The sequence below is a fragment of the Echiichthys vipera genome (assembly GCF_963691815.1).
Source record: "Echiichthys vipera genome assembly, chromosome: 3".
NCBI lineage: Eukaryota > Metazoa > Chordata > Actinopteri > Perciformes > Trachinidae > Echiichthys > Echiichthys vipera.
In genome coordinates this window covers 21,749,935-21,765,963 of record NC_139828.1, presented here as the reverse complement: position 1 = coordinate 21,765,963, position 16,029 = coordinate 21,749,935, and the positions used below count along the sequence as shown (strand labels likewise).

The 16,029-nt window shown below is 41.5% G+C and overlaps 1 protein-coding gene across 1 annotated transcript in view; it reads right to left on the bottom strand.

Annotated features, from left to right (window-relative positions):
• sgip1a (SH3GL interacting endocytic adaptor 1a) overlaps window positions 1-16,029 on the bottom strand; it is a 77,174-nt gene that overhangs the window by 7,744 nt on the left and 53,401 nt on the right. Inside the window, exons 8-18 of the mRNA XM_083911460.1 lie at window positions 15,070-15,278; window positions 11,278-11,289; window positions 9,618-9,639; window positions 9,425-9,509; window positions 6,573-6,658; window positions 4,990-5,049; window positions 4,249-4,323; window positions 3,285-4,049; window positions 2,321-2,442; window positions 1,822-1,969; window positions 721-895 (exon numbers count right to left, since the gene is read on the bottom strand). Of these exons, the coding sequence (XP_083767586.1) occupies window positions 721-895; window positions 1,822-1,969; window positions 2,321-2,442; window positions 3,285-4,049; window positions 4,249-4,323; window positions 4,990-5,049; window positions 6,573-6,658; window positions 9,425-9,509; window positions 9,618-9,639; window positions 11,278-11,289; window positions 15,070-15,278 (1,759 nt within the window). The remainder of the gene's footprint in view (window positions 1-720; window positions 896-1,821; window positions 1,970-2,320; window positions 2,443-3,284; window positions 4,050-4,248; window positions 4,324-4,989; window positions 5,050-6,572; window positions 6,659-9,424; window positions 9,510-9,617; window positions 9,640-11,277; window positions 11,290-15,069; window positions 15,279-16,029) is intronic.

The following is a 16,029-nucleotide window of genomic DNA, read 5'->3' as shown; positions in this document are numbered from 1 at the left end:
AACATGGATCTCAAGGGCCCACAGATAAGGAGCTATTCAGACATGCTCAACACTCAAACACACACTCGTGGTGCAGACTGAGACAGTATCTGGGAGGGACTGCACTGCACTCTGCACACACACAAACACAATGTGTCGCCAAGAGAAGAGACACAAGGTTGCCATGGTGACATGGCGAGACAGTCATTGGTGCACAGTCATAAAACAGAGAGAAAAGTCTCAGGAGCAGGCAGATGATCAAAAGGAGAATACACTCAAACTTTTCTGTTAAAAAGTTATATAATAGATGCAGCTTTTTTTTGTCGACAACTTTCCTTTTTTTCTGTCAGAATTTGTCTGTGGGTAACGAGAGAGAGACAGAGTGGAAACGAAAAAATATGCATATAGGACACAAAGAGAGAGAGAGGCTATCATATCTATAAAATGCTTGGCAAATGTGTGGAAAGGTATGAGTTGGCAAAAGCATGAAGCAAAATGACTGAAATTTCACTTAAAATGCTGCTATGTTTGAAAAGATCAAAATGAATGTGTGGTATGTACCTACATCTGTGAGTAAAACCTGAAGTAGACTAGTCAAATAAGTAAGTATTTGGATAATGATACAGATGGACTTGTATACTGTATATCTCATAATTTGAGATGCATTCAATGTGAAAAGATGACACACTCTGACTGACATGAATTGAGAAAGCACAAAAATACTCTGTGATGGACCTTTACCCTTCTATGTCAAGTGCACTCTGGGTAAAGAGCATCAGACAGATTGAAAAGTGACACAGGAACACTCCCCCAACCCGTCCCTTTTCCTCTCTCTCTGAGGGGATCTTTACTATACCTGCAAACGAGTCAAAGTGTCTCTCAAAGGTGGGCAGTTTGTCTACATAAGCATCGTCTTCTGACAAGCCAAAGGACAAATAAAGAGACAAACAAATGGCAAAAAAAGCAGAAAGCAAATCAAACCAATGGGAAAAATGACTGAAAATAAAAATCAGAAAAGTAATGTCACACTTTTATCTACCAACAAAATCACAAGAAATATTGTATACATTGATGGCTTTAATAGAGACTTCAGTGAAATCTCCAGACAGTGTTCATGTTAAAGTCTGAATGTAGTGAGGCTGGTTACCTTGTGTGTTTGTCTCTGCAATCAGTTTTTGAAAAAGCAACCTCCAACCAGGGAATATATTCTGTTTTTATGTAACTGTTGCTGCCTCCAGACTCATGTTTATTTCTTAAATCTATTATGACTCAACCATGTTACAATACTGAGATTTGTTATTGTCCACTCTCAATTCTGCACTGCAAGACTGATTCGACTCTAAAATTGGATCAAGGAGTAAACCCTATGTTGTGCCATTAGTTCATTAAAAGAAGGCTTGTTGAGAATATTTTTACTTGTTTGTGTACATATGAATTTGTCTGTGTATTTAGGAGTAATTTAATTTTAAATGGATAAAAATCAAGATACAAATGATTGTAGTCGTGTTTTATGTTCCAGTCTACAGTATCTTGGTAAAGATGCACAACAGGTTTTTGCACTCTATTATTACCTTCATCATTTAGTGGACAATCCTAGCCAGAATAAAAACCTTTAAAAATGATTAAATGAACAAAAAACTGCATGACTCATTCCATACAACTCTAAGCAGGAAGAAAGGAAGGACAGGACCAGTGCATGAACTCATAAAGCATAATAATAATAATAATGAACTTTTAATCTTAGACATGAAAGGTTTAATTCAACTAACAATGCTAGCCTCTGTGAGCTCAGCCGTCAGACGACAGGCTGCACAGCTCAGTGACGGGTGAGGGATCACACACCTGACACGGACACGGAGAGCTCTTTATTGACGGTGGGGGTGGTGGCGGCAGAGTTGGTCGAGGAGATGGAGGAGGTGCTCTCAGCCCGCGCCAATGGGGCGACGGGAGGGGGGCTGGCAGAGTGGATCGGTGGGCTGAAAGGACGATTCTGAACATATAAACAGATAATAGTGAAGAAAGACATTTTTAGGTTCAAGGATTTTGCTATTGTCAAAGTTCATTGTCTTATAAGCTAGTTGCACAGTTGTGCTTCCTGCTAGTCAAAGCAGGCAAGCCAAAGACCAGGAGATCACTGAACTGAACCCCGTAGGTATTAGCTGTCCAGCAACAGTGACACAGTTCAACATTAATATGTGAAGCTAACACAAGCCTCTCGGATAAGAGGTGAAACGTCTTTCTATACAAATAACCAAGTCAAGTTGCTTTTGCCTGAAATTGCTTTGGGGATAACGATGACCTGGACAAAGGAGAATATTCACAGGCTTCGTGCAAAACTTACTGCATCTCCTACAGTGGGTTTCCCTGGGGGGAGTTTGGGCCGTGAAGGAGGGCGAGGTGGAGGTGGTGGTGGGGTGGGGTTGACTGACGAAGGAGTGGCAGGTCGCACTGGAGAGGAGGAACCTGCAGAACAGAGCAGAAACGTATAGAGATACATTTATAAAACTCTACTGTTCTTTTTAAATGCTTTATAGTGTGGAAAGAGCTACAATACAAACAGAGAATAGATGCAGGATGGTCATAATCATCTTCAGACACATTGGAAAGCATATTTCCTGTTTTGTGAATATATTGTTATGCATACAATTTAACTTAAGGGCATATTGTTTTACTATAAACAACCTGTATTCTAAATCAACAGTTTCCCTTTCATAAAAAGACACAGACTTGTAGTTTTTATATTATCGTTTCAGTCCTTCAGATTGGGTTTTCACTTCTATCATGCACACTTCTATACAGGATTAAAAACAGACAACCTCCAATTTTGGTCGCCTTGGGTGTCAATGACAATTAGGAGATTCCTGAGCTACTGGCCTTAATATATACGTTTCCCCTTGTGTTTAGACTAGCAGAATAGTAATTGTACATCCAACTTGGCTGAAAACATTACCTCTTTTTCAAGGGACAAATAAAAAGATTCACTGTTCAATTTGTGAAAGTTTAACAAAGATGGTGTACTGCTTGTAAGGTAATCCCTTTTCAACTTCAGTCAAAGAAATCTCTACCTTAACCTTATTTGTATGGGTACCATTGATTAGTATTGATTGACTAGTCATCTGACTGGTATGATGACCAGGATATTGTGTCTGTGTTTTCATTATTCCATTTGTGAGTATGACAATCAATCACTGTCCTCTGAACACAGTTGTTATTATCTAGGTGTAAATAGTTATTTCCGCCAATCTGAGCTCTGAAAAACCTGACCTGGATAGGCTATATTTCAGGAAGAATGACTGAGTACTCACCACTATTCGAGCCACCGGCTCCAGATGTGGGACCTGGTGATGACACAACTGCTCGATATGTGGGGGGAGGAGGCGGGGGAGGCGTAGTCCGGCTCCCCTGGCTTGCATCGCTGGGTGAGCTGAGAGTTTCACCTCCGTCCTCTTTGGGTTGGGTGAAGTCTGTCTTCTTGGACTGCTCCTCTTGAGACAGGACAAGTGGCGCTGGGACGGAGCATGTTGCAGATCCCTCAGCAGGAGGAGTTACCGCTGGAGGCGTGCTTGCTTTGGGAGCAGGAGCTGCTGGGATGCTAGTGGGTGAGTCCAGCACAGAGGGAGAGGAAGTGGTAGGAGACGCAAGCTCCTTAGGTGGTGCGGGGGGTGGAGAGGTGGCGAGCGTGAGAGGATTCCGGTCCTCGGGTGTAGAAGGAGATGAGGGGACAGGTGGTACAGCAGGCTCCTCTGAGGGAGGCGGGGAGGTTGGGAGAGGGGGCACAGGTTCTTCCTTTGGAGGAGTGGAGGTAGGGAGAGGTAGTGCGAGGTCTTCTGGAGAAGGTGGTGATGGTGTAGGTAAGGGAGGGGCAGGAGATTCAGGTGGAGGCGGGGAGCATGGAAGAGGGGGTGCAGGTTCCTCTGGTAGAGGCGGCCTGTCAGCAGCTTCTGCACTGAAGCAGACCCATGTGTCAGCTGTATCCTCGCCATCAGGGGGAGACTGTTCTGGTCCAAAAATGTTGTCTAAGTCAGCTATTGAGGGCTTTCTGGTGGAAACGTCTGTTTCTATTGACCCTTCTGAAACAGACAAGCAGTGACCGATCAAAGGTTGTGTTTGCAGAGGTGCTCAGTTTACACACACACACACACAAAACATGACAGGCTGAGAGAAAGACTGTTAGAAAGTTAGAGCCAGAAAGTTGGAAATCAAATATAACAGTTATTTCAGTTTATTCTGAGGTGATATAAGGCAGAAATAGATCAGAAGATCTCTTACCAGCATCATCTGCAGAGGGAAGGCCAGTCGACGGGGGAGAGGTCGGGACATTCTTCGGTGGAAGGGGAGGTGGAGCTGCAATAAAATTTGTAAGTACAACAATGAAGTCTTTACCCATAGTCTTAGTTTATATCAGGTAACTGCAGTTGATTACTGCCTATTCAACATCAATGATTGTTGATTGTTAATTGTATGAAGTGATTCATGTTGTAGAATTCTTTTCACGTCACAACAACAATTGTGGGCTGCATACACTGCTGACTTTAACAAATGAAAAGTATTGTTTCATAAATGAGACCATAACATTCAAATTCTTGTGACAAAAGTATTGAATGTTTAGATCCACAGGTGTTTCCACACCTGCCAAACACAACCACAAGACTTCAGGAGAAGGGTTCATCCCACAAATCTTTAACCATGCAGCACAACACATTCAGTCACCACCATGCCAAATGCAAGGAAGAGGCAGCGAGGGAGGATGGGGTGGTGCGGTATGAAAGAAAAGTACTGAACTCTCCCATAATAAGCTAAACCAACACTGAATCATTTGGTTGTGAAATGGCTGATGTATTGGTTACAGCTGGCTCCCGAGAAGGGACAGTGTTATTGCCACACAAGTTGATCAGGTCAGTTTGTTAGTCAGATGATGATGAGGTTCCCGAGGGAAGATGATGGATCTGTGCAGTCATTCCAGGGAGGAGAAGAAGTGCGCCACAATATGCACTGAATTACAAAACTTACTTCCTGTGGGAAAGGATCTTGACAGAGGACTCCCCCACGCGTCAGACTCAGAGAGACTCACTAAGTTCAGGAGGGGACAGAACAGGCCAAGTCAGGGGCATTGGAGTCAAAACATTTAAAAGGCTTTCTGACTCTTTCGGGCTTAAAAAGCATTCGGTGTAAAATGGGATACAACAGCGATCAGACCGAAATTTGATGAAAAGCTTAACCTGTCATTGAAAAATTTGCTTAACACTTGTGTTAATAATAAATGAGATGATGCCCAAACCCACATGACAATGTACTGTATGAAAGGTTACTTAACTAAAAGCCATTTTGTTATACTTTATGCCAGTTTATTAGGTACACCAAGCTATGACTACAACAGTCCAGCAATAAATCTGACCTTCATAAAGTTTATAATACAGTTTTGGAGAGATTTTTTTTAATTTTTTGGCTGTAGTGTGGTGTGATGATGATTCGTATTGTATTATACAGAAAGGCTTTCCAAATTATTTTGTCCACCTCATTTACAATCAATGGGTGTTGGATAAATAACAGAAACCCCTCTCTGCATGGTGTTATGCAGTTTACCAGCACCCTATAACATCCTCTAAAAATGACCATACATTTCAATTAACACCTCTCTAAAACATATTTGTTGCAGGACTGTTGTATTAGACTACATTAGTTTTAGCTAGGCGTACCTACTAAAAGGGCAACTGAGTGTATAATATATTATATATATTACCACTTGTATGAATGGAGTAGTCAAAATATTAGAATCACCTCAAAATACTGTCTTAATAAGTCTCATGAGGGTTGGCTTTATTGCAGGGCTGTTGTAAAGACTGGATTGGGTTTAGCAAGCTGTATCTAATTGAAAAATAGTGTAAAATGACATATACCATAACAAAATATTTTATCTATATCACACACCCCTACTCTTTATAATCTTGTGAAGGTAAAATGTCAGCAGTTGTCACCCAGAGATATTTTATTTGTCTGATTCAATGTATAAGGGGAAATTGTGTTGAGTTGATGTTAGTTATGCCTGACATGGCAGTTGCGTAACAGCTATGAGTTCTCCCACAGCCTGCACTGCTAAATCCTACTGGATTGGCTGAGAGCGGATGACAGCAGAGTCTGCATGTAAACAAGCTGCACTGTGCACATGGATATGAACTCCCAGTGCCAAATTCAACTTTGACCTTAGCAAAGACAGAGGGAGTGAATTCTCTACTGCACAGCAAGCCTGAGGGAAGAGCAATGACATTAGAGAAGTAGGTGAGAGGGAGGGGAGAGAGAGAGAGAGAGAGAGAGAGAGAGAGAGAGAGAGAGAGAGAGAGAGAGAGAGAGAGAGAGAGAGAGAGAGAGAGAGAGAGAGAGAGAGAGAGAGAGAGAGAGAGAGAGAGAGAGAGAGAGAGAGAGAGAGAGAGAGAGAGAGATATAGATAGATAGATAGATAGATAGATAGATAGATAGATAGATAGATAGATAGATAGATAGATAGATAGATAGATAGATAGATAGATAGATAGATAGATAGATAGATAGATAGATACAGAAATACATAGGGACAAAGACACAGGGAGGAGGGCTACCTTCAGTTTTCGGTTCTCCAAAGGCGGTTTCCAAAGGAGGCCCAAATAAGGCTGTGGTGTCTTCGGAGACTGGTGTTTGTCGACTGCTGCAACAGACAAAGTATGACAAAACAGTTACAGTAGGTAATTTTAAAAACAGCTTTATTGTACATAACATCTGCATGAGTACAGTGTCTGTCATCTGATCAGGTATAATACATTTTAACACAGAAAGAAGGTTCCTGGTTAGCTGTTAATTGATGACTCTAAGGGCGCACTCACACTGTCCTTCGGCACCGTGCCCCGGGCTTTAGGGTACTTGTCCCCCCTCTGTCTCCCCCCGTGCCCCAGGCCCGCTTGTACTCACACTGTCTGGGCCTCGCGCAAATTATTCTTGCTGTCCATACGTCATCACGCCGTAACACGTCACACGCATTGATTGACGTCATCGCGATGCGTCACTTTGTTTACAAATCTTTCCATAGACCTCAGAGTTTTTGTGCGTCTTGCCCGACTGTTTTTTAATATTTTCATCAGACCAAAAACATGCACTCCACCTCCGCATCACATCAACGTGAACCTTTTCGCGCCATTGTTGTTCTTGTTGTTAAATGTCCGCGCATGGTCCCTTCTTCTATTTTCTATGTCCGAACAGGCGCACATAAAGGACGTCAGAACCGCCGTAGGCCTCGTGCTCGTACACGTGCGCACGCTCGTGCTCGTACATGTGCAAACGGGCTCTACAAAAGCCCACCTCTCTCGGGCGGGCCGTGACAGCCCGCTCTCCACATTTATGCGCGGAGCGGGTGCACTCACACTGCATAAACACACTAGGCTTTAGCTGAAAAAACGGTTTTGGCCCGGGACGGAAGGACAGTGTGAGTGCGCCCTAAATTGTCCGTAGGTGTGAATGTGAGTGTGAATGTCTGTCTCTGAGAGCACTCAAACTGTCCATCAATACCTTGCCCCGTGCTTTAGGGTCCCCCCCTACCTCTCCCCCCGCGGCCCAGGCCCTTTTGTACTCATAGTACATGGCGCCTCGGCGCGAATGCTTCTTGCCTGCCCATACGTCATCACGCTGTAACACCTCACACGCATTGATTGACGTCATCGCGATGCGTCGCTTTGTTTACAAAAGCATGCAGTCTTTTGGCCACATAATGGAAAGCAGTTCAGAAAACATAACATTTTCGGCTTTGTGTTTTTTTTTGAACTTGTGATGCGGCACGACCCCGTTTAGTCGACGTTGCAAGGTCCGTCCTTCTTTTTTCTATGTCCGAACAAACGCACATAAAATGACATCCGAACCACCCTCGGCCACGTGCTCGTACACGTGCGCACGCTCGTGCTTGCACATGTGCAAAGGTGCAAACGTGCTTTACAAGCCCACCTCTCCCAAACGGGCCGTGGCCGGCAAGCGGTACGGTTGCACTCACACTGATCAAACGAACTAGACTTAAGCCGTGAAACGTGCTTGGGCACGGTATGGATGGACAGTGTTAGTGCGCCCTCTGTCTGTGATATGCTAGCGTCCTGTCCAGGGTGTACCCAGCCTTACAGTCAATATCAGCTGGGATCGGCCCCAGCCCCCCGCGATTAGAGACAAGCGGTTACAGATGATGGATGGATAATTTTGTGCTATTGATTTAGTTGTGCTAAGAAGATACACATAAAAACTACTTGCCTTGTTTTTATACATTTTTTTTTTCCTCTTAAACTTTGGTTTCACAAACGCATCATGATTTTATTTGTACATTTTTTTTATGTGTGGACTGCAGGGAGATCAGCAACTTCTATGGCAGAAGCTAACATGGAGCCTATAATGACGACCTATAATGATTTTCAATATTTATTGAGATATGGAAATTATCAGGAGATATATATATATATATATATATATATATATATATATATATATATATATATAAAAATATATATATATATATTTTTTTCTGTGCTCAAAATACCCTGGACTCTAGATACAGCATAATTGTCGTGTGATGTAAAGTGATAAGCAACTAAGGAGACTGACCACTTGCTTAACCAATGAAAAACAATCAATTTGCACATGGGACGTCAAAGAGGAGGTGAGATGCACAGTTACAACGTATTCAAGCAGTAATTGCAATTTTTTCAGCTGTGTCGAGAGGAATATCTACACCTGACTAGAGTGCATCTGTATCATGGCTTATGGTACTGGACACAAAAGACGCAGTATTCAAACTAGCCAAAAAAAAAAAAACATTTTTTGGCAGAACTATGAATACAACCAGAAACCAGAAACCCAAGCATTAATGCGAGAAGAATATGTGTTTATGTTCCCACAGCACACAAAGCATCACAGTGTTGTTGAGTAGATAAACACAGTGACAGCTCTCCAGATTCACTGAAGCCTCAAGTTGCCCTGCAGCACAATCAAAGGAATGTTCGCCTCAAACTTCCTTATGTTTTAGTGGGATGGCAAAGGTTGGGTGAAATCTAAACAAAATCTTGTTGTGATTATCAGCTTATAGTTTAGAAGCACAAAACAACATGTTTATCTCACAACCTTTGGGTAATACTCAAAATATAAAAATACTATAAGGGCGCACTCACACTGTCCTTCCGCACCGCGCCCCGGGCTTTAGGGTACTTGTCCCCTAAAACTGCATTTTACACTGTGTGCCAAGAGAATACAGTACATAGCAGATATACTGCATTGCTGTATAATACTGTGTTTAACTTTTAATGATACGAAACAGTAGGGAGTCAGGGCCTCAACGCAAATAAAACTAGATACTGTCTGTCTAAACAGTGTGTGGTGGAACAGGTGAAAATTCCTCTTTAGGAATTCAAAAGAGTAAATGCCATAAGACAGGCAAAAGGCTACATACCTGGGGGGTTGTGGTGCTGGAGCTGGTGTGGGGGCCACAGTGGGTAAAGTAGGGAGAACACGTCTTGGTCTGGCGATCTCCTCACCTGCAGGCGTAATTAAATCTGTTTATGTGACTCTTGCATCACATTCTCTTTAATTCGCCATACTTAAAAAGTGAACCTGGTTAAAAGTGCAACAAGACTGATACTTACTGGATGTGTTGCTTTTCAAACCCTGTAACATTAAAAAAATGACAATACAATTTAAAAACCCAAAGACATAAAACACCAAAGATTTACTAACAAGGACATCATTTCTAATATTTGCCTATTATGCTACTAAAATCAGCATCCAACATAACTGGCTATATGTAAAACAGCTGCGAATACGAATAAAAATGTTACATAGGGCAGTCAAAAAGACAATTAAACATATCTTTTTATATATAAAAACGTGTGGTTAAAACAAAACAATGGTGTAGGCTGAGCAGTAGTGAAAGTCAGAGGGTGAACTTCAGCCTTAGGTTGAATTAATCTGATGAGACCTGTGGAACTAGACCAGCTAGGAGCTACACAGGAGTATTCATTACAAATACACAAACACTGTGGCACAGGAAAGGCTGTTCTAGAGGAAGATGTTTATTAGACAGCAGACAGAAGAGACATGAGAGAAAATGAGAGGAGAGGGATGAGGAATGAGATGCAATAAAGTTCACAGGCTGAACACAAACAAGGGAAACTCTGGCCCACGGTCGAATGAAAAATATTTTTGGCAGTTGTTAAGTTGTTCCTTTGTACTTTAAGATGCATTCCCTATTTCAGTGACCCGGTGCGTGTTAATTGCAGCATTATTGAAAGTCTTTCTTGTGTACCCACCACCAACACTAAACATACTAACTGCAAATCCTGCCAGAGGTACACCATCAGATAGGCTAATGCTGACCTGCATGACAGTGGTCACTTTGAAGGCACTGTAAATGACCTGATCATATGCTTTATAAGGGATTAATTGAACACTGCACATTCTGTGAAATATGGCACAGAGATTTCTAACAAATATCCGCAGCAACTACTGTATATCAGATTGAACAGCAAAATATTAGTGACATGGCATAAATGAAGGGGATTAAGTCACTCCAATAAATAACAATAGCATTGTTAGTGTCACCTTATAAAATGGCAACTGCTATCTGCATTGAGCCAACTGTGCTGTGAGCAGTGGTATGAAAAGTGCTGGAAAGCTTTCAAAACATGCTTTTGAAGTCTTAAGAAACCACCCCTGGTACTAGAGAGGGTTTGAGCCTGATAAAGTTGGAGCGTAAGAATGTTAAAAGAGAAATGAGTTCTGTTGTTGGGGAGGCGGCAGCACAATGATGTTGCCTCTCCAGCCGTGATATAAAACGCCCGTGTTTGTATGCGAGCCTGTGTATGAATTTACCATGTGAGGGACACAAGAGGCCAAGAAAGGCAGAAGGCAGATAAGGAGAGAGAGACGGAGGAGAGGGGGAGAGACCGGAGCAGAGGAGATGAGAAGACACGACGATGGGAAGTGGTTGAAATAAGACATCAAAGGGTCCAGCTGTCAAAGGTGCAAGTTTTCTCCCACTTCAGAGACCAAGCATGAAGCAGTTCAAGATGAAAAACAAGTACGCTACTGATCTTGCTATCTAGAAAAATCTATTCATCTTTAAATATTAATGTCAAAACAAGTTACCCAACAGTCTTGACCCGTCAACTCAGCCACTGAACCCACCTACACATTTTCTGTCTTATTCAACCGACTCCAAAGAAACGGTAAAGAGCGAAAGGGTACAAGAAGCATGTGACATGTGTTAAGCCTGACCCCAGGGAGACGAAAGACTAGTACACTTACCGGGCTACGTCTCTGTGACCAGCAAAAAGGAAGAGAGAAGAGACACCTGGTCAGAGAGTGACAAATCAGTAAAGCAGACATCATATACATGAGGTGAAGAAGAATTTTGGCCTGGCCGGTCAGATTTGGGGATGAGGATGATAGCATGAAATGAGAATGAGAAATGTTGCCATCTGTCTTCGATTGTGTAAGACATTTACAGGCTTATGTGGTTGAAGGTTTTTGAGCATAAATGCAAATAGCTCAATAAATCCTGGACAATCAGGCAAGAGGGTATAAGGAAACAGCTGAGGATGACTTATTCAAACTGATCTGTGTGTTTGTGTTTATGTCTGAATCCCTGTCTTCTGTTGATGGTAGGAAAAAAAAAGTGTAGCCATTCAAGGCCTTTGGATAAAAGGGGACATTTGACTGAATCTCTGTCATCTGTGAACCTGCTGCGACTGGACATCATCCAAAAAGCTTGTGGATCTGCTTAAATCACTTCCCTCTCTTCCATCTCTTTTTTTTTGGCTATCACCCCACCCTTTGGTTTGATCATTTCTGTTAAAAGAACACTGTGATTTTCCTTCCATGTTCTCTTCGAGTCCCCCCCACCCCCCCTCAATTTCTGAATCCTCTCCATCTTCCTGCATCACCCCTGTCTCGCATCAACCCTCCTTCTCTTGTGCTTGTTCCAGTTGTGCACTGAGCCATGAGTGATTAAAGTGATGCAACAAGGGGGTGGGTCATGCTGGTGGGAGGGATTTATTTCATTGGGTAAATTGGCACAGGACACAGTGTAACAGTGTTTGTCATAACCAATCATCGTCTCCCTGCTGTATGTAAACAGGAAGAACAATATAAGGAGTTCAGAGTCACACACTGTGCTGATGTTTCTAAAAAGGCCACTCCAAACAATTGTGTGATTTTTTTTAAATCGGAAAAATCAGATGAACAGCTTTTTTTGTTTTGAATTTTTGTAAATTCAACATTGCACCTTTGCTTTTGTAATGAAACATTTTGTATCTGAACAGAGTCAGCTGGGCTATAAAGGTAAGCCTGAGTCTCTGTGTAGACCTGGCTGCAACGTGGCTGGCTACAGTAATGACACATATAAAATATGAAGAAGTCATCATAAAAGTTAGATGTCTGTCTTCTTAATTAAGGCTGCTTGGTTTAAATGCTAGTGGATAATACAACAAGTGAGGAATAATATGGGCTGTACAACCTTTTTTGTTTTGGTTTCTAACCTCTTAACTCCATCCCTGACCTTTTCCACGCCTCCTTTACTGCTTGTAGTCGTGACATTTGGGGAGAGAAATGGAAGCTCAAGACTCAAGAACCAATTAATATCAGATTTAAGATGTCTTAGTCAGCGGAAACAACATTAAAGACAGCGCTCTTGTTCTCAATGTACCAAGGCAAATAAATCAGCATGTGCCATAAAAATGCTGAGCAGTCACAGTCACAAATGCACACACAGTAATCTGCCCATGTATAACCTTCTACTGAAACACACTCACACCAAAACAGAAAGCATAGAACACTGGCCATTTGCCTAAAACATGCTGGCAAGTAATAAAGCCTATGGTTATAACACACTAGCAAGACATTTTCCGCAACACAGAGACGATTTTATGAGCAAATAGTCAAGGATAAAAATAAAAAAAGAGCTATAAACACAACAGCATGCAAGATAATGGCTTACCGGACTCCTCTGCAGAGGTTAGTACCATTTATGGCAGCAAAAAAATGAGAGATATGAGAAACAAAAAGAAGAGAGGGGTGGAATAGTCAGAAGAATAGAGGGCAAAGTATTTTAACACTAGCAAAGCAAAGCATCTGTATATAATGTAAGCAGCCATTCGCTTCAATCCTTAATACAGACAGATAAAGCTGCTGTAGTACTATGGCTTCCTTCATCCCTCCACCTGCACATTACCGTCCTCCTAACATGGTGTGAACACCGAATCCGGCGAAAGCTTTATGTGAAATAAGCTGTAAACCTGCATCATCGTGTCCCTCTCAGAAGCTTGAGTACAAATGAATAATTCATGCAGAATATGCCAAATATTACCATAGAAATTAAGCTCAGGCAGTCCACTAAATAACACTCAGTATCTAGGCATGTGTAATACTTGGTATGTGTTTCAGGACTTTCAAAGCTGGGGTAAGAGCTTGTCATATTTACATGTTTTAATATTTCATATTTAAATACATCTCAAGTATAAGTCTTGTTTTTGAAAATAAGATCAGTCATAAAAAGTCAAATATTTTAGTCTGGAAATAAAGTTTTACTGGATAAGTTCATAGAAAGTTAAGAACTAGAAATAAGTGGAAAGAAGCAATGTTTTCTTTAAGATGCCTGTTAGACTTTGGCCCCTCTCAGTCCATAGCCAAGGTTACACAGAGTTGCCAGGAACCCGAAGTGACTGTGTGATTCATGTCATTTATGTGCGGGGGGAATGATCTGCCTTGGCAAATGTGATGCTCATTTGCACAGGTAGAGGGGAAGGTGGCAGTTGCCACAATGCAAGCCACTAATTACAATTTCAAAAATATTACCAAATATTCAGGTGACTCGACTGGGTTAGATGAATTCCAAGAAGACATTAGGGGGGACTTATTTCAGATAACTTGTCCTGCTCTGAGAAAGAAGCATCAATACATCCATAAAAGTAACTTCTATGCACAACAGACCCAAAACCCAATCTGTCATGTTATCAGGGCTGTAACTATCATGTGTTTTCAACAGCAGTTCATCTGTTTTAACTGAATCTGACCAACTGATTGTTTACTCAATAAAATGTCACTATTGAAAATTACTCATCGCATTTCCCTGAGTCTAGGTGATGTCCTCTTGTTTTGTCTGACTAACTCTTAAAAAAAACTAAACTCTAAAAAAACTAAAATGTGAAAAACAATCAATGTGTCTTATCTACTATGCATGTGAGTACAACCATTATCAGCATGGAAAGACCATCACACCTCATCAGGTTAACAGAGTCAGAGTAAACGAAGGGTGGATTAAATTATTGAGTCCAAAAGCTCAAATGACCACAAGGGATCTCACTGTACAGCCGACCGGCACACAGGATCATTGTGCCCACTTTCCTACCTGAATTATTCAAGGCGGACACCAAAGCTAACTCTCTGTACTGAAGAAGGGAAGAATTTTGGGTAGGCAGGGAGGCAAAAGCCTGATTTGGAATCCCACTGCTGATTATGAGCTGTGTGAAGTAGAAGTATGCTTGAATTTAGACTCATTAACTGAGCTGCATCACTTCAAACAAGGGCTTCACACCCTGCTATTCTGTGGTTTCTGTGGTGGCGAGACATCGGCCTTGTGTTAAACGACACCGGACTAAAGGGGAGAACAATGACACACAAATTAACTGTGTGGAATTCAAAATTTGAATATCTATATAATATAAATCAACTGACCTCCCTCATCACAAGGAGATGGATTGGGATTTCAGTCTAGAGCTCAAACCAGCGACATTGCATTCTGTGACATACTGGCTAATTAAAACAAACTGTTGTCTTGTAGGGACTCAAGAAAAGTGAAGAAGTGACCCAATTACAGTCCCCATCAATAGCTAAAACAAAACACTAGGATAAAGTAAAAAGCATCTCAGTGGGAAAAATACAAACATGCATAACCACATCTGTGAACAAAAATATCTAACTTTACATGTTAAAGGGTAAAGATTAGAAGCACATGCACATTATAACCATCTAAACACTAATAAGCAGGGATATTCTAATGAAGGCGAGCAGTGAGAGGGCAGTGACGTCAGAGCTACTCACCATAGGAGACGGGGACAGGGCTATGTTGCCTATGGAGACTTTGAGCTCGTCAACCGAGGGCACCGCAACCACACTGTTGGCCGGCAGCGGCTTGATCTTGACTTTGAATTTTTTCCTGTGGTCCTCCTCTCCTTCCGACTCATCAGAGGAAAAGAAGTGGGGCTTTTTGATTGTAGGGGGTAATGCAGTGTCAAGGAAAGTAAAGGTCCCTTCCTCAAACAGTCCATGATTTACTTTTGATTAATGCTAATTGACTTACAAAATATTATTAAAAGGTGACTATGAGATTGTGTCAGGGCTGCCAAACTGAGGAACTACATCACCATCTAACTACATTGGCTTTAAAATCCCAAATACTTTATGATTTTGAAAACAACTACTGTCTCTACATCCAAATTATTTTGCCTTGTTCCAAATGAATAACAGTACTTGTGATTCAAACCATTACATTTTACATAGTGTTTCAATTATCGTCTTACTGCTCTAGAAACAAAAATAACCTCTCTGCATGGCTGAATAAGTGGGTTATGGGTTATAAATTAATACCTTAATATTGCTAGTAAATTAATTGAGGGATAGGGAAACTCTAGCTGAGTCATAATAAATAAATTTAAATCTGGTGAGTGCCTGCCCACACAATTCAATTCAATTCAATTTTAGTTATAGTGTCAAATCATAACAAATCTTATCTCAGGACACTTTACAGACTACGTATAGACCACACTCTAAATGGAGGTGCATGTAAATAAATCAGATCAAAATTTCAACCTACTGAGGAGGCAATTGAAAAGATGAATACTGTACCACTATCATAACAAACATTCTGGAATCGGTGTATTGATTAGAGTGTTATTTCCAAACTTCATAAAAGGGTCACAGCATTTTTCTTAAACACTTCTCTGCGACTTCCTGTACAAGTCTGACGCTTCAATGACTCATTCTTCTGTGGCTGAGTTGTGT